The 16,341-nt window shown below is 30.5% G+C and overlaps 1 protein-coding gene across 1 annotated transcript; it reads left to right on the forward strand.

The window, feature by feature from the left end:
* Positions 1 to 3,274: 3,274 nt before the first annotated feature.
* On the forward strand, positions 3,275 to 9,250 carry LOC145843420 (neogenin-like). Its single transcript, XM_082950899.1, has 3 exons — positions 3,275 to 5,347; positions 5,516 to 5,660; positions 6,255 to 9,250. Exons 1-3 carry the CDS (start codon positions 3,299 to 3,301, stop codon positions 7,826 to 7,828), a joined length of 3,768 nt encoding a protein of 1,255 aa, XP_082807025.1. The 5' UTR covers positions 3,275 to 3,298; the 3' UTR covers positions 7,829 to 9,250.
* The last annotated feature ends 7,091 nt before the right edge of the window (positions 9,251 to 16,341 follow it).

Raw genomic sequence — 16,341 nt, forward strand, 5'->3', positions numbered from 1 at the left:
TTTGTATTGTGACGTCATAATCTACAGTCCCATTCTAATTTGTTTGGTTATTTATTCCAAAAATAAAGCATCCACTTAAAACCCAAAAATTGTTAAAATCGAGTTTCTGACGGGTTGCTGTTGAGCGTTTAAGTTAGATAAAAAAACCTCACTACATAGTTTTTTTAGTATGTATAAAATGTGCTTTTAAACCAGTTTATTTTAGTTATCTATGTTTAATATTTATTTTTCCTATAGAGTGTTTAGTTGCGTATAGTTTTTAACATTTTTGTTTTATGCAATACCTATTTTTAAATTTTTGTTTTTTTGACAGATTGAAACAAATTTGTTGCTCTATTATTTTTCAAGTACTCAACTCAATATGCATAACCTTTATACCTATATGTTTTATTTGCAATACATTTCAAAAAAAAAAAAAAAAGTTTTTGATGCTGTTGTAAATGTTTTAAACCTCTAAACTATTTAAAATTTACAACATTTTTACCTTAAGTTTTATCTTACTTTTTTTTTGCATAGCTCATCCGAATCTCTTACTAATGACTTATATAGACTAAAGTTTTCAAGAAATGAGAAGTTTTTATGCATATACACACAAAATCTTTTTTATTTTTCTTAAGTTCACCAGAAATGTTAAAATATTGTTACGAATGTTATTGAATACACAACAACATTTGAAAGGTCACATAGTAAACCATCATAAAAGGTTTTGTCGGAATAAAGAACACTGTAGAAAAAGTGAAAAGACTTGTTATATGTTTAAAATAGTTTTATGTAATACAGACATATTTAAATTTCAATAAAAATATATCATTTAAGTTTTTTAGTTTATTGTTTTAAGGTACAAAGTTTAATTCAGCAGTACGAGATAACAACTAAAGTTTAATAAAACATACTGGTATACAAAATACTGTTTACTTTAATCAAGCTTAAAATGTTAGGCCTTAAGCAATTATCGAGTTAATTGTTTCTGATTTTTCATTCACCGTGCATTTCCTTTGAAAAACGAGAGAGCATAATCCGAGAGAGAGATGAAAAACTAGAAAAAAGTTTTCGCCTCTTTTCGATGGCTTGTTTCTAGTGCGATCAATTTAAAATGAAAGCTTCATTGGGTGATTGCGTTTGTGTAGAAACTGAGGTGTATTTTGCTAAGTTCAGATTTTCGTTGCAAATTTTATAATTTTGGATTTATGGTTAGCATAAAAGCAGAATAGTGTTTGTTGTACTAAATATGTTCAGTTATAAACATTTTAATGATTACTAAAAAAAATATTGTTTTTATCCAAAATAGTGGTTTTCGTATTTATTTTGATTAGTTTCAATATAAAGTAATATCTAGAAAATTAAATATTAACACTAATTAAAATTACTTAAACAAAAGCAAAAGTGTTAAGAAAAATATTAATATTAACTGAATGAAGATTTTTTCCGATGAAAATATTTAGTGTTTGATTTTTATTTTTTATGATTTGAAATCTAGAATATTTACTTAACTGTGTTTAAATCATTTTATTAGATAGAAAATCGATTTAAACTTCGAGCTGTGTTTACAAACAAAACAGAATAACAAGAAGAGTAATAACTTTTGTTTAATAATTTAAATCTTTGAATTAAATCAACGTTTTTTTTTTCTGTCTTTAGATACATACGACGAACTTGTTTCGACATCAATGGCAAAATAACAAATAAAACAATGATTAATGGTACCAGTTTTTAATTTAAACTGCAAAAACAAATCAATCAAACGGCCGTGCGCAGCCATTCGTTTGTGTTGAGCAACATCAAAGACTCAAAACTGCATCATAAACATAATTTATCAGTTATTGAAAAAAATTATAACTAATTGATTATAGAAGCACATCGTAGAGCTAATAGAAATACGAACAGTAAACAAACCTTATATTCAAATAGCAAAAATTTTATTTTTAAATGCTTTTAGATCTAAGAAAAAATGGATGTTTTAAAAAATTATACTACTACTTCTTTAAATTTAAAACTGAGGACTTAGCAAACTTCTGTAAAAAATTTATGAAACTGAATAGAAATATTTAAGGTAAACAGAAAAAAATAGTTTTTAGTTTTTACCTTATTTGTTTACAATTTTGCTTGTTTACAATTAGTGCTTTATTTGTTTAAAAAAGTATTTCCGTTATAAGATAACATCAACTCCTCACATATAAATAGTTACTTGTTGAAGTACAAAGGTCAAAAAAATAATGGTTTTAATTCAAGTTTTTTATTCATATCATAATAAGGTCCTTACTTGTAATTTTTTTTGATTTTTTTTAAAATGAAAAGCTTGTGTATATAAGTGACTTTCATGAATTAATATCAAAGTTATAAAGTTTTAAACTAAAGAGTATAGCATATTTTTACGAAATATAGTTTTTGCTTAACGCTTGTCTTATTGATCAATGAAACAGTCGTGATTAGTGAGTTAATTAAGTGTTAAAAATAAAAACGAAAAAAGAAGAAGATTGTTTTAGAAAAGTAAGTGGTGGTTTTATTGACAGTAAAGAGGTGCAGTATTAGTAACGCCTGGCTGCGTTCCCAACTAGCCAATGAGATCGTCGCAAGCACGCGTCTTTTTAGATGAAGCTTGCAAAAAATCGCTACTTCGAGTTTGCATGCAAAGGTCGACGTGCCGCTTGCACTCAAACAGAAAAATCGACAAATTTGTGAATTTGTTGCGTTTTGTTTTTTGGTCCAATATCCAACGCATGCAGTAAATATTCAGAAGCTGACATTTAAATCCATTGTTTTTTTCAAGTTGCTTAAATCTCTAAAAACTTTAAGTTGTATTCTAAATAATTTTATTTGTAAAAAAAATATAAAAGAAGTTTTTTATAGAAAAGCTTGCATTTATGTTATTTAAAGTTTATCTTAATAAAATTATATTGTACTACAAAAATAAATTTAATGTTTTTTTAATCGTAGTTATCACCGCAATCGAAGAATAGTTGTTTAGCTTTTAGTTACATTAAAGTTAATTGTGCTAATAAATTTAATAGTAATAAAGTATCTTATTAAGAAACTTCTTCAGAAAATTGGAGTATCAGTTCACCTTAATAGAAAATTATTTAAAAAAAAAGTTTTTAACAAACGAAATATTTTTATATATATTAGTTATATATTATCAATCAAGTGCTTTTTCGTTTTATTTCTAATAAAAGTAATTTTTTTAGTGTATGTACTACCAATATATGGCATGAAATACTGTTTTTAAATTCATAACATTTCAACACCTTAAACAATAAAAATCTTCAGATGTAAAAAAAATAAAAACTTAAAATAATAAATAATGAAACTTCCCTTTGTATTAGTAATACTAAAGATTTTTTTCACGAATACCAGTCACGCCGACGCGAAGACTCAAGTGAACAAATTTGTTTTCATCAGCGAACCGGCCACGACCATTGCGAGCGATGGCGAAAAAATCACCTTCGACTGTCAACTCGGAATGAAGACGCTGAAATACGACAACGTTGCGAAGATAATGCCTTCCAAAGTGACCTGGTTCGCTGACGACGAGATGTTAGATGACGGGATCGTTCTACACGAAAACTATTCCGTAACAATAGACGCGAGCTCAGCAATGGCGGGTAAAACTTTCCGCTGCGTCGCGGAACTTCCGCACGGTGTCGCCTTTTCAAGCGGCGAGGGTAAAATCGTCAAAGTGCCCTCGACGTTCCCGGATGTACCTGAAGTTACGACGATGGTGATTGGAGGAGTTGCGAGGATCGCCTGCGGTAACTTGAAAAGTTCATTCTGGCGCCCCATGTCGGTAAGCTGGTTCAAAAACGGGATGCTGGTCGGATCGAGTGACGATACGGCAGGCGACAGGACAGGAGCGTTCGTTTTGAACGACGGCAGCTTGCAAGTGGTTGGGGCGACTGCGAACGAAGAAGGAATTTACCAATGCAAGATCAAGTTGCGCGGGATGAGAACAAAAACAAGTCGCAAGATGAAGCTTCAGTTGGCTAGAAACGTGACCGCTGAAAACGAAGAAGAGCTGGAAGAAAAAATCACTAAAGTTTGGGTTTCAGAAGGCAAGGTTTTGCGCGTTCACTGCCCCGATTCGTTGGCGACAGACGGCTTCGTGTGGACGCGAGACCAGTACGCCGACCACACGAAACTTTCAGCAGGATCGGTGCTCGTGGTGAGAAATGTGACTGCCAAGGACGCGGGAAAGTACCAGTGCACTAACACGAGGTCTTGGCAAGTGCGGAGTGTTGAGGTCGTGGTGCTTTCGTTGCCCAACCGCACCATCTTTTCAACTCCGGACGTGTACAAGGTGAAAAGCGGCGGGCTTTTGGTCGTGCCGTGTCAGTACTCGGGAACTCCCGCTCCAAGAATTCGTTGGTACAGAAATGGAAAAATGTTGGAGGAAACATCAAGCGATCTGGTGATACGGAAAGGTGCAGAACAACAAGGTTACTACCAGTGCTTGGCTTGTAATGAAGTAGGCTGCTCGCATCACAATGTGCTTCTAAATCCAACTAACATCTTACCTGTTGAAAAACCAAACAGCGTTGAAGTTTCCGAGTTCTCTAAAAAGTCTTTAAGCATCACATGGAAAACTTCACATTCCAAAGTTTCTTACCTTGTTGCTGTAACAGATGACCAACATAACACGGCAATGGCTTATGCTGCAGCATCAGGTAACAACGTTACTATAAATGACTTTGGTTTAACTTCAAAGATTTACAAAGCTACAGTTTCTGCTTGTAGTATTGACTACTCTCGGTGTAGTGAAGAAAGCAGTTCGAAAGCCATTGAAGTTCCTTCTCAAAAAGATTTTAAGTCCGAAATGTTCTGTAAAGTGGAGTCAGTGACAGCATTGACAGCGCAAGTATACTGCTTTGAAAATGCTCAAAAACCAAGCTCTACAATCAACTGGGTTGCTTACAAATGGCTTATACGAAGTTCAAAGAATGTGATAGGACACGAAACAACAAGCAAAAATTACAGAATTAACAACCTTGAACCAAGCACAACATACGAACTTAAAGTCGCAAGAAAATCAGACAAAAATTTTGTTGGCGATTTCTCGGAATCATTAAACTTTACTACCGAAGGCCTGCCCACCTCAATCTCAGCAGCACCAAAAAATGTAGCCGTTCTTCCGGCAAATCTATCGACAATCAACGTTCAGTGGGATGAAGTTGATTCAGAAAAAATATCTGGTTACAAGATTTCGATGCGAGAAAGGTTTTCGAAGAAGCGTGCGACTTTTCAAACTGGTCCAGATGTGTTTAATTACACAATTTTCGATGTAGAACCCAACAAAGAGTACTCTATTAGAGTGCAGGCTTTTAATGAAGCTGGAACTGGACCCGTTTCTAGCAAGGTAAAATATTTTTGAAAACTTTAGAAAAACTTTAAAAATATTTTTACTATGTACCTAGAAGTTATAACTTTGCTCTAAATGTATAACAAGCTTATTGTATTAGTAATTATTTTTCACTAAACAACAAAATGTCCAAGTATTATCAATGTTTGTATTTTTTTCAATTAGATAATCCACTCTACCTCAACCATGGATGATCTTCAACGCCAAGTTGCAGACCAACTCGAAAAGCCTGATGTTTACCGTAAAACTACAGATGCCTCCAGCATCACTCTAAAATGGCGAGCACCTAAAAATCCAAGCATAGTCACTGGTTTGTAACTAAAAAAGAAGTTTTTGATAATTTTTCGAGCATCAAACAGTTTAAAACTCTTATAATTTTTTTAATTAGTTTATCTTTGGTAGATCGTTTGTCTTAAATATCATTTTCTCAGAAAAAAAAAAAGTTTTTAAATAGAGTTATTAAAATTTTTTAATTATTAATTATAATTAGTTTTATTTTAATAACATAATAAGCGGACATATTTAATTCAAGTTTTAGTAAAGTGTGTTGAAGATGTCTTACTAATAAATAATGTAGACAAAACGTTTTAGAATAGTTTATACAGCTACAATAAGCCAAAAAACAGTTATAGACTATTCTATATGTTTTTAATGTATTTTATTTAACTTGAAAACTTGAAGAATATTTTCTTTATTTTAAGTGCTCGTAAAATTAAACAAGAAAATTTAAATAATTAAGGTACTCTAAGTTTTTATTAAAACTTAAGTAGTTAGTTTAATTCTAAATGTATGTATGGATAGATCACAAAATAGTTTTTGACTTTAAGAAGGTTTATTTATACATGGGATTTTATATTAAGTTATTTATTTAAACATTTTTAATAACCTTAAGCTTTTTCAATAGGCTACAAAATTCACTGGGGAGAACTGAGCCCGAATGAGCACCAACAAGAGCTGGGAAAAACTAGTAGATGGTACAGAATCACGCAGCTCAATCCCAACACGGTATATCGAATTTCCATACAAGCGTTAAGCGGGGAACAGCAACCTAGCCAAAGCCTCATGATGGAAGTGAAAACTCAGCAGGAGAAAAGACATCAGCCTGATAAACTGTTCCCACCACTTGGCGTTGCGATCGAAGTCATTTCGGCAACTTCACTCAACGTTTCTTGGGGCAACCACAATCTGCACGAAAAAGAGGAAAAGGGCTTTTACTACAAAATAAAGTGCAAAACGAACGCCAACGTTCAGCATGCCAAAACACTTTATTACAACACGACGTTGAGATACTTCGTTGTCAAGAACCTGCAGCCCCACACGTTCTACGAGCTCTCAGTTTGCGCCGTGTTCGACAAGCAGGTCAGCGATTGGTCCATGATAGACACGGCGAAGACGTTGGAGTCGAAGCCGACTTCCCCGCCCCAGCACCTCACCGTGGTCCCCTTTGAAAAAGACTCGACGCTGATCAGGCTCAACTGGCAGCCGCCTGAAAACCCGAACGGTCGCCTGAACGGGTACCTGGTTCATTACACCAAAGATGCCAGCCAGGACATTTCGAACTGGCTTCTGGCTCCCGTGGTCGGAGACGCGTTGACTGCAACCATTGAAAACCTGCAACCTAACAGCCATTACTACTTCAAGGTGCAGGCTAGAAATGAAAAGGGGGTAGGTCCTAATTCAGATTCAGTTCACTGGAGTACGTTGAAAGCAAATAGCAACCAGTATGACGAAAGTGTAAAACAGAACACCTCTAAGTCACTGTTTACCGAAAACATCTACATTATCGTGGGAGCTGTGGTACTAGTATTTTTGATCATTGTCGTCTTCGCAACTGTAGCAGTTTTTTGCAACCACAAGCTACCAAAGTCACCTTTCAAGTCCTGCAGAAAGTCCAACAGCAAGCGCAAGATCAAGTACGCGCAGCCGAACTACGAACTGCGAGTTACGAGCGACCTTGAAACCAGAACTACAATTTTCAAAACACCGACTAACTCTTCAGGAGGTCGCATGAGCAACGGAAACGGAGTCGCTTCCAACTCGTGGTCGCGAACGACGCTGTACAACGGAGGAAGCGGTGGAAATTCAGTTTTGTACGATGGGAGAATGGAGTCGTTTGATATGGTTCCGAATTCCTTAAAACAAAATTACGAAAGAACGTTTTTATCAAAAGACGCGTTTTCTTCGTACCAACCTCATTCGCAACAGTACGACTCGCAGTTGCAAAGCAACGACACTTTTGTCGGTAGGGGAGACGATAGCGCGTACGGGAGCGACCACCCCCAAGTGCTGGCTAACAACCATGACGACGTTGTGGCGTCGCAGTACTACGACCAGCTCGGAAGCCGAAACGCCCACAACTCGTCTCAAAAAGTGGGAAGGTACGAGAACGGGGCGACGGGAGAACGAAGGGTGCAGGAGGAGCTTAATGACGTGGTGGATTTCGTGGAAGGTATGAGGTTGACTTCCGAACACTTGTAACCAAGCTGTTGACAATTTAAAATTTTCCGTTTTTCGTGACTGCAAATGTTGCTGATATTCTTGTCTTTTGTTAAATGTAAACTTTTTTTTTTAATTGCAGCCCGACAAGCTAATTTTTTTAAAACAATCATGCTGCTTTGCGTTTTCATCTTTGATAGTTTCTAACTAATTTTTAATGTTTTTTAAATTACAGTAGTTTCATAGCTGGCTATAATACAAATTAAAATTTGCTTCAATCGTTTCTCAAAGCTCTCAAGTTAAGTTTAAGTTAAGTTTAAGTTTAGTTTGTTAAACGCTTTCACTTGCTTTAATTAATAGATTTGTTATAATATTTATTGAAAAACTTATTAACTAGATGGGGTTTTTACACACTAACTTGTTTACACAAAAAGTTTCTCTAGTCTACTATTATTATTTCTAAAACTGATAACACTATTAAGTAAAAGTTCAATAAGTAAATGATCAATTGTGAATTTGTAAGCGAGCACAAAGAGAGCATCTTATCTATGGTTAAACGTCGTTTTTAAGTGTGTAAAAACGTTGTACTACTTTTTAATAATTGATAAACTCATAAACAAGGTTCTTTTTTTCCATTGTCCGCTTTACATTTTAAATTACCGGCAAGAATGTATTTTTCGGTGAAAAATAGGCACAAGTGCTTGTCACCTTTTGCTTTTTTTACCACTCGGCGAGAGCAATTATCAAACAAAAGGCGGCAGCACTTGTGTGTGTGTTGCTTTTATAGAAAGTTTGTGTGTTTTTGTGCTACATAGAAAAATGAAGACAAAGCAAACAGTTTTGAAGTTGGTTAATCTGGGTCGATGGTCCTTGTAGTGCGTCAACACCGGACTTGATAATATAACACTTCAAACAAAAGAAATTTCTTGAAAATTTGCTTTTTTCTACTACCTTTAAACGCTTTCGGTCAGAAAAAAGTCATCAAAACTGAAACTTTTCAAACATTCTTAAAAACTACTACCTCTCTAAGAACATCTAAAAGCTTTTTTTTTATCTAGTTTCTGTAGCACTTTTTGTAATAAAATCTTTTGACCTGGATTCGATTTATCAACATTCGATGCAGCTTCTAAGATCTCATTTTCAAAGTACTACGGTCAATTACACGCAAACTGAACTTAAATTTGGCGTAACTTTTGAACCATGTTTAATATTGCACATTCAATTTTGACTGGTACTTTCATGGGTACTAAACAAACGATACTGAAATTATTTTTAGTACATTTTAATTTCGAAATGTTAAATAATTTTAAATTGGTACATTTTTTTTTCAAGTATACAAGTTTTTGTCTTTTAGTATTGTAACTAGCTAATTTAAGTTTTTTTTCACCATCAAAATAGTACTAAGTTTTCTGTTGTTACCATTTTATATGTTTCTTCTTTCGTTTTTGTTTCAATCATTTTTATATAAACTGACAGTGATAGTACGTGTTTTGTGTATAAAGTAGATACAATTAAATGTGTTTTGAAAACACGTTAAGAAATTACCTTGCCTGTCAGACAGGTTTGGTTAGATATAATATCCTTTTTTTAATGTTTTTACTAAAATCCTTATTAAAACGGTAATTTTGATAATCACTATAAACTTTGAAAAGGAGCTTAAATTTTTATCATAATATTTTTATACAATCAATTTGAAGGTGATGACTAACAAGAAAAACATAAGTATAAGATTTAGATATATCGAGATTTTAAAAAGCAAACTTTAAACTTATTTATATTATTGTTTTTACTAACAATTACATTAATTAAAAAAAAGTACTCAAAAAAAATAAAGCAAAACAATATAGATTTAATGTAAATAAAAAAAAAAACATTTTAAAACACTTGACAAAATGCTTCATTATAGTCTTTAGCTTTTATAAATGTGCATAAATATTCAACTGGAAAATTTCTTTTATTTATGGCTAATGTTTTTGTTTCGAACTTTTGTTCTGTTTGGGAGTGCGCAAACTTTATACGCCGGCAATAAATCAATATATAAAAGGAAAAAGATTTGCTTAAAAGAATTTAGTTGGTTGCCGAGCTTTAGATTTTTTTAAAACTTTTAGTTTATAGTTATAAAAGTATGTAACTTAAGCAACAAACAAAATAAGTAATTTAAAGATGTTGTGCATAACATAGTTTTTTATCCTTAAATACAAAAACCTTTTTTTTTCTTAAAAAACACATTTTTTTATAGTAGAAATTTTACTTTACTACTAAACTACAATAATTAAAACATTTAATTTATAAAGATAATGTTGTAAAGTTTGTAAATTAAAATGTTTTGATATAATCTCAATAATATAGTGTTTGATATAGCTTTAGTTCTAATTAAAATTTTGTAAATCTAAATTAACACGTTCCAAAATGTAGTATTATTGTATCGTTATATCAATAACTTTTAGTAAAGTTTAAAATATAATCCGAACAACTAAAGATATTTTATAGTTAAAACTGTAAGTATGTTTAAACAAAGAATAAAAAAGTAAAGAAAGAAATAAACTATTTTAATTAAATAAAGTGCAACGTCCTTAAATTCAAATTTGTAAGTTTATCGATTTCATAAAGAGTGTACTTTGTTTTAATATTCTCAGAAAAAAAGGTTTTAAAATAAAACATAGTTTAGCACAACTGGTTTTTAAAGAAAATACAATTCAATTGTTGATACAAAACAGACTTTCATCAATAGCTGTACATACATCTGAGTCAATAAAACTATGTATCAGAAAATTTCAGTGTTTTATTTCAAGATTGGTTTTAGAAAATGAGTCAATTTTCAAACAACTTGTTTGCTCAAGGCCTTTTAATCTGAAAGATTGAGCTTTGTTTTAAAAGCGGCCGTGTCATAAAATTTTAACTAGATTTTTGTTTAAACAGCAATTTGTAAAAGCTTGTTAAAGGAAACTTTATCTTGTTTATTCAGGTTATAAAATACATTCAGTAATAACTAATTTTGGCTTATAAATGCTTTATTATAGTTTTTCACCACAAAAATACCTTTGTGATTATCATTCTCTTTAAACAGTAAAACATTTATTACTTTAAAAAACTTTACAAAAATATTTTATTAAAAAAATTACTTTTAAAAACATAGTTAAAAGAAATGAACTTAATCTTTAAAATAAGCAGTTAGTTCAATATACCTCTTACTTAAATTATTTTTTATTTCTTTAAAACGATGTTATTAAAGATAAATCTTTCAAATGCACAAGCAGAACACTTTAGCACTGTGCTTTACACTATTTTCAATTTTTTGAACTAAAATTAAAAAAACTAACTTTAGACTAATCGAATAATTAAGTTTGAAACAAGCTTGGGTGGTCTTTATTGTGCTGCCAGTTTGGCGTCTGGTTCTCATTCTTACCACTGCATTTTGACGTCACAAAAGTCACTGGCCGTTCTGTGTGAAACTTTTGAGTTTAAACAAAGGTGATTGAAGCTTGTAAAACGATGATGTTTCGTTTTTTGCTTGTTTGTGTACTAATAAGTTTTTGCGTTGCGACAACAAGATTATCCTTTTTTGAAGCTATGTTTTTCTCAGTTACAGGTATGGTAAAGATGTCGTTTAAAAATTAAGTGTAAACAAACAAACAAAACTAAAGTTAAAGCATGGGGTTATGACACAATCATAATGGACTACTTTGTTAGTATTGTGCTGGATTTTAAATAAGAATTTTGTAACATATTTGTATTAAAAATAGCTGAAATAAAGTACAAAAGTTTATAATGTATAAAATTTCTAGGACTTTATTTTTATTTTTTGGTTTATTTTCACAGAAAATCATAAACATAATCTTGATATCAATAGACTTTCTTTTGTTTGACCGGTTACTAAGCGACACAGGTCACGCTTGACTTCGTCATAATGTGCAGTTTCAATGGCGTTACGGAATACCAAGACCCAACGACGCCAGATAAATATCTGTCTTAAAACCAAGTGTCTCAATTTATTTTCTGTGAAACTTTTTTTTTTGTGTAAGTTATAAGTAACTTCATAAAGGTTTGAGCAGTTTTAACTTTTAAGTTGAAAATTGTTAAGATTTACTATAAACTGCTAAAATTTAGACAAAAATATTTAAAATATATTGATTAATTCAATCGATTAATTTAATTAATCGTCAAGCTAGCTTCTTAAATGGGTATGCATTACTACGCGTGTGTAATTTTAAAACTAAATACGTAAATTTAGGTAACATTATAACAAATTTTTTTTTTTTTTTTCAGAATTTATATATTTTTTTAAATACGTTAAAATAGGTAACATTTATAAGTGTAAAGATATAATTATTTTTTAGAACTTTAAAAATACTTTATTATAAATTTGAAATAAACAGTTTTAGGCAACTTAAAAAGAAAGGCACAGAAACATCTTTAAACAAATACCGAGAAAGAGCATAATGTTATTAAAATCATAAAACATGTTGCTTACAATTATGATAAACAGTAAGATGCAAAATATCGTTTAAGTTTATTTTACTTTGTCTTTTCAGCATGATCAATCTAGTTTGTACCTTTCAAAATGTCATTTTGTTTTGTACGATTAATCACTTTAGTCGTTTTATAGCTCACCGCAGTATTTTAATACTTTTTGAGTAAAAGTAATTCTGACTATAAAGTAGTCCTGTTTTAAAATTTTGTGAAATTAAAACAGAATTGCATACATTTATTAAGCTTTTACGATCTCCTAATCCGACCAAAGTATGAGCGTTGTGTAAGGTTTTTCTGTCAAAATCAGATTAGAAACTTCAAAAAAAGTCAGATTACTTTCAATCGAAACTCAGATCGGGTTGTGGCTGAAAAAAAAAAGACACAGAGCAACTTTGTTAGAGCATGCACTTATCCCAATATAAAGTTGCAGCTATCTTAATTGTACGTGAGCGAATCTCAGCCAGCGAGGCACCGGCTCAAGCTACTTAATTGGATTTTTTGATAAAGACGTCAAGTGTTATATAGCAGTTTGAAGGCTGACTTTTTCGGTATGAAAGTTTTAGCAAAACTTTCAAAGTTTTGTGTTTGTAGCTTGTAAAGTAGAAGTAGTAATTATTTTTGTATTAAAATTTTATAACTATACTGTTAGTTTTTCATCCAGACAAGTTTGTTTTGTTGTCAAAACAAGTATTTTTTGAGTTTATTATCCTAAAGTCTTTACATTTCAGACTTTAAAAATCGAGCATTCTGACTTGTATAGTATAAGTACAAAATGAGGTATAAAAAAATAAGTTTTCTAAATAAATTAAATCTTTTGTTGCAAATTAACAATGTGTATACACTTATATATATAATAGAAAAAAGCACTTCACTAACAGTATAAAATTTTTAAAGAAGTATGTTTAACAAGGTTTACAACTTACCATAAACTAAGATTATTTTTACTTTTTTGGTCGCTTGTTTTTAAGTTTTAACTTCATGATACTAAATAAAAACATTTAGCTTAAAAACACTGTGTTTTGAATATTTTTTTATGATAAATTGCTTTTTTATTTAGAATTACTATTTTCAAAAAGCTATTCCATCCCCACAATTGTTTTTTTTCAAATCTAAATTATTTTCAATTTTAGCTAAATAGGATAACTATAAATCAGGGGACAGCAAACTACTGACTGTGAACCATCAGGCTGAAACTTTTGGCCCGTGAAACATTTTTTAACTTAAAAAAACGTGTGCAAAACAAGCAATTTTAAACCTTTTTTATTAAATAAATGTTAATATTTTTAAAAATGTTGAGACTAATCATTAGTGCTTATCTTTTGTCAATTACAACTTTTATAAATTAAGGTGAACAGCAAAGACTTTTTTCTATTAAATCTAGGCCGCAATTTATAAAAAGCTGCTGACATTTGCTGTGAAAAATAAAGTATTTTTGTGTTTTTTAAAAAGAGCTTTTGTATAAACTAGAACTTTTTGCTCTACCTTAACACAGTTGTAATCTTTTTTTCAAATATTTTTATTAAAGTTTGTAGTAATTTATATTAGTCTAGCTTAAAGTTTAAAAAAAGATTAAACTTAAGAAAAATATATAATTAATTACTTAGTAATTAATAATGTAGTTATGAACTTTGTTTAGCCCAGATTAAGTTTTCGTTTTGTTACCTAAAGTTTACATAACTTGAGATAATTTATTAGAGTCCAAAACGCTGTTTTAGTTAGCATCAGATTATTTACACAGATAAAACGACTAAAAATATTTTTTTTAGATCTAATTAAATTTAAGTTATTCTAAAGTTTCAAAGTTTAAAAGCAAAGTATTAAAATTAATATTACTTTGATGTATTTTATATTAATAAAATAGATATTAGATCCTGTCTAATTTTTAATATCATCAAAACGACTGGTGCCATATAAACAAAGAAGTGTATCGTCATAATATAAAAACAAATTTTGAATCAATGTTTTGACAAGGTAAATGACACATAATTAAAAATCTCCTAAACTTACACGATAATTGAGTTATTTTCAATCACTGTCCAAACAGTAAATGAAGACAACAGGGTAAACAAACATTTTGAGCTTAAATTGATAAAGTAACAGTCTATTGTTTAAATACTTTAAAACACATTTGTATTTTTATTCTTATGAAAAAAACGACACAGGACGAAAATAGTTACACAAGTTAGTTCCTATTTTAATAAGGTTTTTACAGAGCTAGCATTGTTTTTACTAACTATACTAAAATAAGTTTTAAAAATATTAACTTAAAAAGCGTTTTTAAAAAACTTAAATAAGCTGTGTTTATGGGCTAAAACAACAAAAAAGTTTAATAACTTTAGGAGTTATTTAACTGCAAAAGCAAGTTAACTTTACATCATTTAACGTAATTATTCTTAAAAAGGTTGCTTGTGGACTGCGCAGTATAGAAAAAGTGTTTCGCAGACCGCAGCTAACTTAAACAAAAGTAGAAAAAAGTAGATAAAAAACACTGTTTTTAATAACAAATGTGATAAGTCATCAATATTAATTAACAAATGTTAGTTTAGTCACAACAACTTTTTAATTTTTTAAAAAGTGCGTTTTTGGCTGATAAGTACATCGCCGGCCGTAGGTTTTTACTTTTCGGACTGCAGTTTGTCGAATCCCGGACAAGTCAACAATATTATGTTTATGTTATAAAGACAATTTAAGTTATAGACATTTAAAAAAAAAACGGCAATTTAGTTGACCATAAGAAATATTTTACAAGCATCAATTGTGGTTTGTAGTCTCTCTAGAATAATACTTTTCTTGCTTATTTGTTGTCAGGTTGTTATTGTTTTTCATACTTTTGGCTACCAGCCGATATTTTATGTAAAAGTAAGCAATTAGTTCACCACTGCACAGCATCAATCATCTGTAGTGACGTAACAAGGAACTTTTTATTTAAACTTAATCTGATTAATTGCCCCGTTAAAAGTTCAAACAATGACCAGGCTCTTATCAAAGTAAAAGTAATGATTAATAAGCGGTAAATAACAACGTACCCACTAAATGTTTTTAATGTAAATAGTGGTTGTATAGCAAATAGGTTTGTAAGTTGTTACCATGCTTAGAAGTTTTGATTACAAACGTTAGTTCAAATTTCGTTAAGATTACAATACAGAATTGAAGTAAAAAATAAAAAAGATTATGTCAAGCTTGTTTGTAGACACTGGTTGAAAATCTTAAAAACATAAATAATGTAAGACTTATATGCTCCTTTGATAGAAATTTATAGAATGTAGTAAGACAAAATGCCTTTGAAGCTAAAACATAAAACAGAAAAAAAAAAATAGATAAAAAGTATAAACATCTAAAGTATTTAAATTTGAAAACATTCTTTTAACAATTTTAAAATATAAAATATTTTAAAACTATAAGGAGGCAAAAACTCGACAACTTTTGAAAAGCTAGTGTTTTCAAATGTTTTTAAAGTATTTTAAATATTGCGTTTAAGAAATTTAAACCTTTATCTTTATAATTTAATAAATAAAAAAGGTATTGTAGTAACAAAACTTTTAAACTATTCAAAAAAACTAAACTTTTACATAGCGAAATTCTGAGTCATTCAAATTCAAGTTTTAGATTTCCCTATCTAAATTGCCCTACATACCAACTTTCCAAAATTCAATGACATTCAATTTAATTCGACTTACATCGATTTTTGACTCCCAAAATACAAGGAAGCAGACTGCGTTAGCGGAAAATACTGTATTATTGCTTAAGCTACAAAGAAACTTTACTAGTACTTTACTTAGTTTTGTGAGCAAGAAAAACCTTTTTCAATTTAGATCTGTAAAACTTTTACTTTCTGTTTGACTTAGAAAATAAAGCTCTTGAAAAAACTGCAAGTAACCTTTTGTTTGGTTGCTACTTGAGATTAAACTTTTGTCCGTTTTCCTTGTTACTTGAACTTACTTTAGACTTTAGCTTAAACGTATAACAACATTATTTGTAAATACCTTTTTAATGAAAATAAAAGTTTATATTTCGGTTATGAAAATATTTGAGAAAAGGATTGGTTGTGAAAAGGTAAATTTCTTCGAATAAAAATAACGAGTTGC

This window comes from Thalia democratica, chromosome 8 (assembly GCF_965202585.1).
Source record: "Thalia democratica chromosome 8, ktThaDemo2.hap1.1, whole genome shotgun sequence".
In the NCBI taxonomy this organism is placed as follows: Eukaryota; Metazoa; Chordata; class Thaliacea; order Salpida; family Salpidae; genus Thalia; species Thalia democratica.

Bases quoted from the DNA above. Each gene is read 5' to 3' on its own strand.
- LOC145843420 (XM_082950899.1), top strand. From the start codon at position 3,299: ATGAAACTTCCCTTTGTATTAGTAATACTAAAGATTTTTTTCACGAAT. The intron at 5,348-5,515 runs GTAAAATATTTT...TTTTTCAATTAG, and splicing joins CTGGACCCGTTTCTAGCAAG to ATAATCCACTCTACCTCAAC. The intron at 5,661-6,254 runs GTTTGTAACTAA...CTTTTTCAATAG, and splicing joins AAATCCAAGCATAGTCACTG to GCTACAAAATTCACTGGGGA.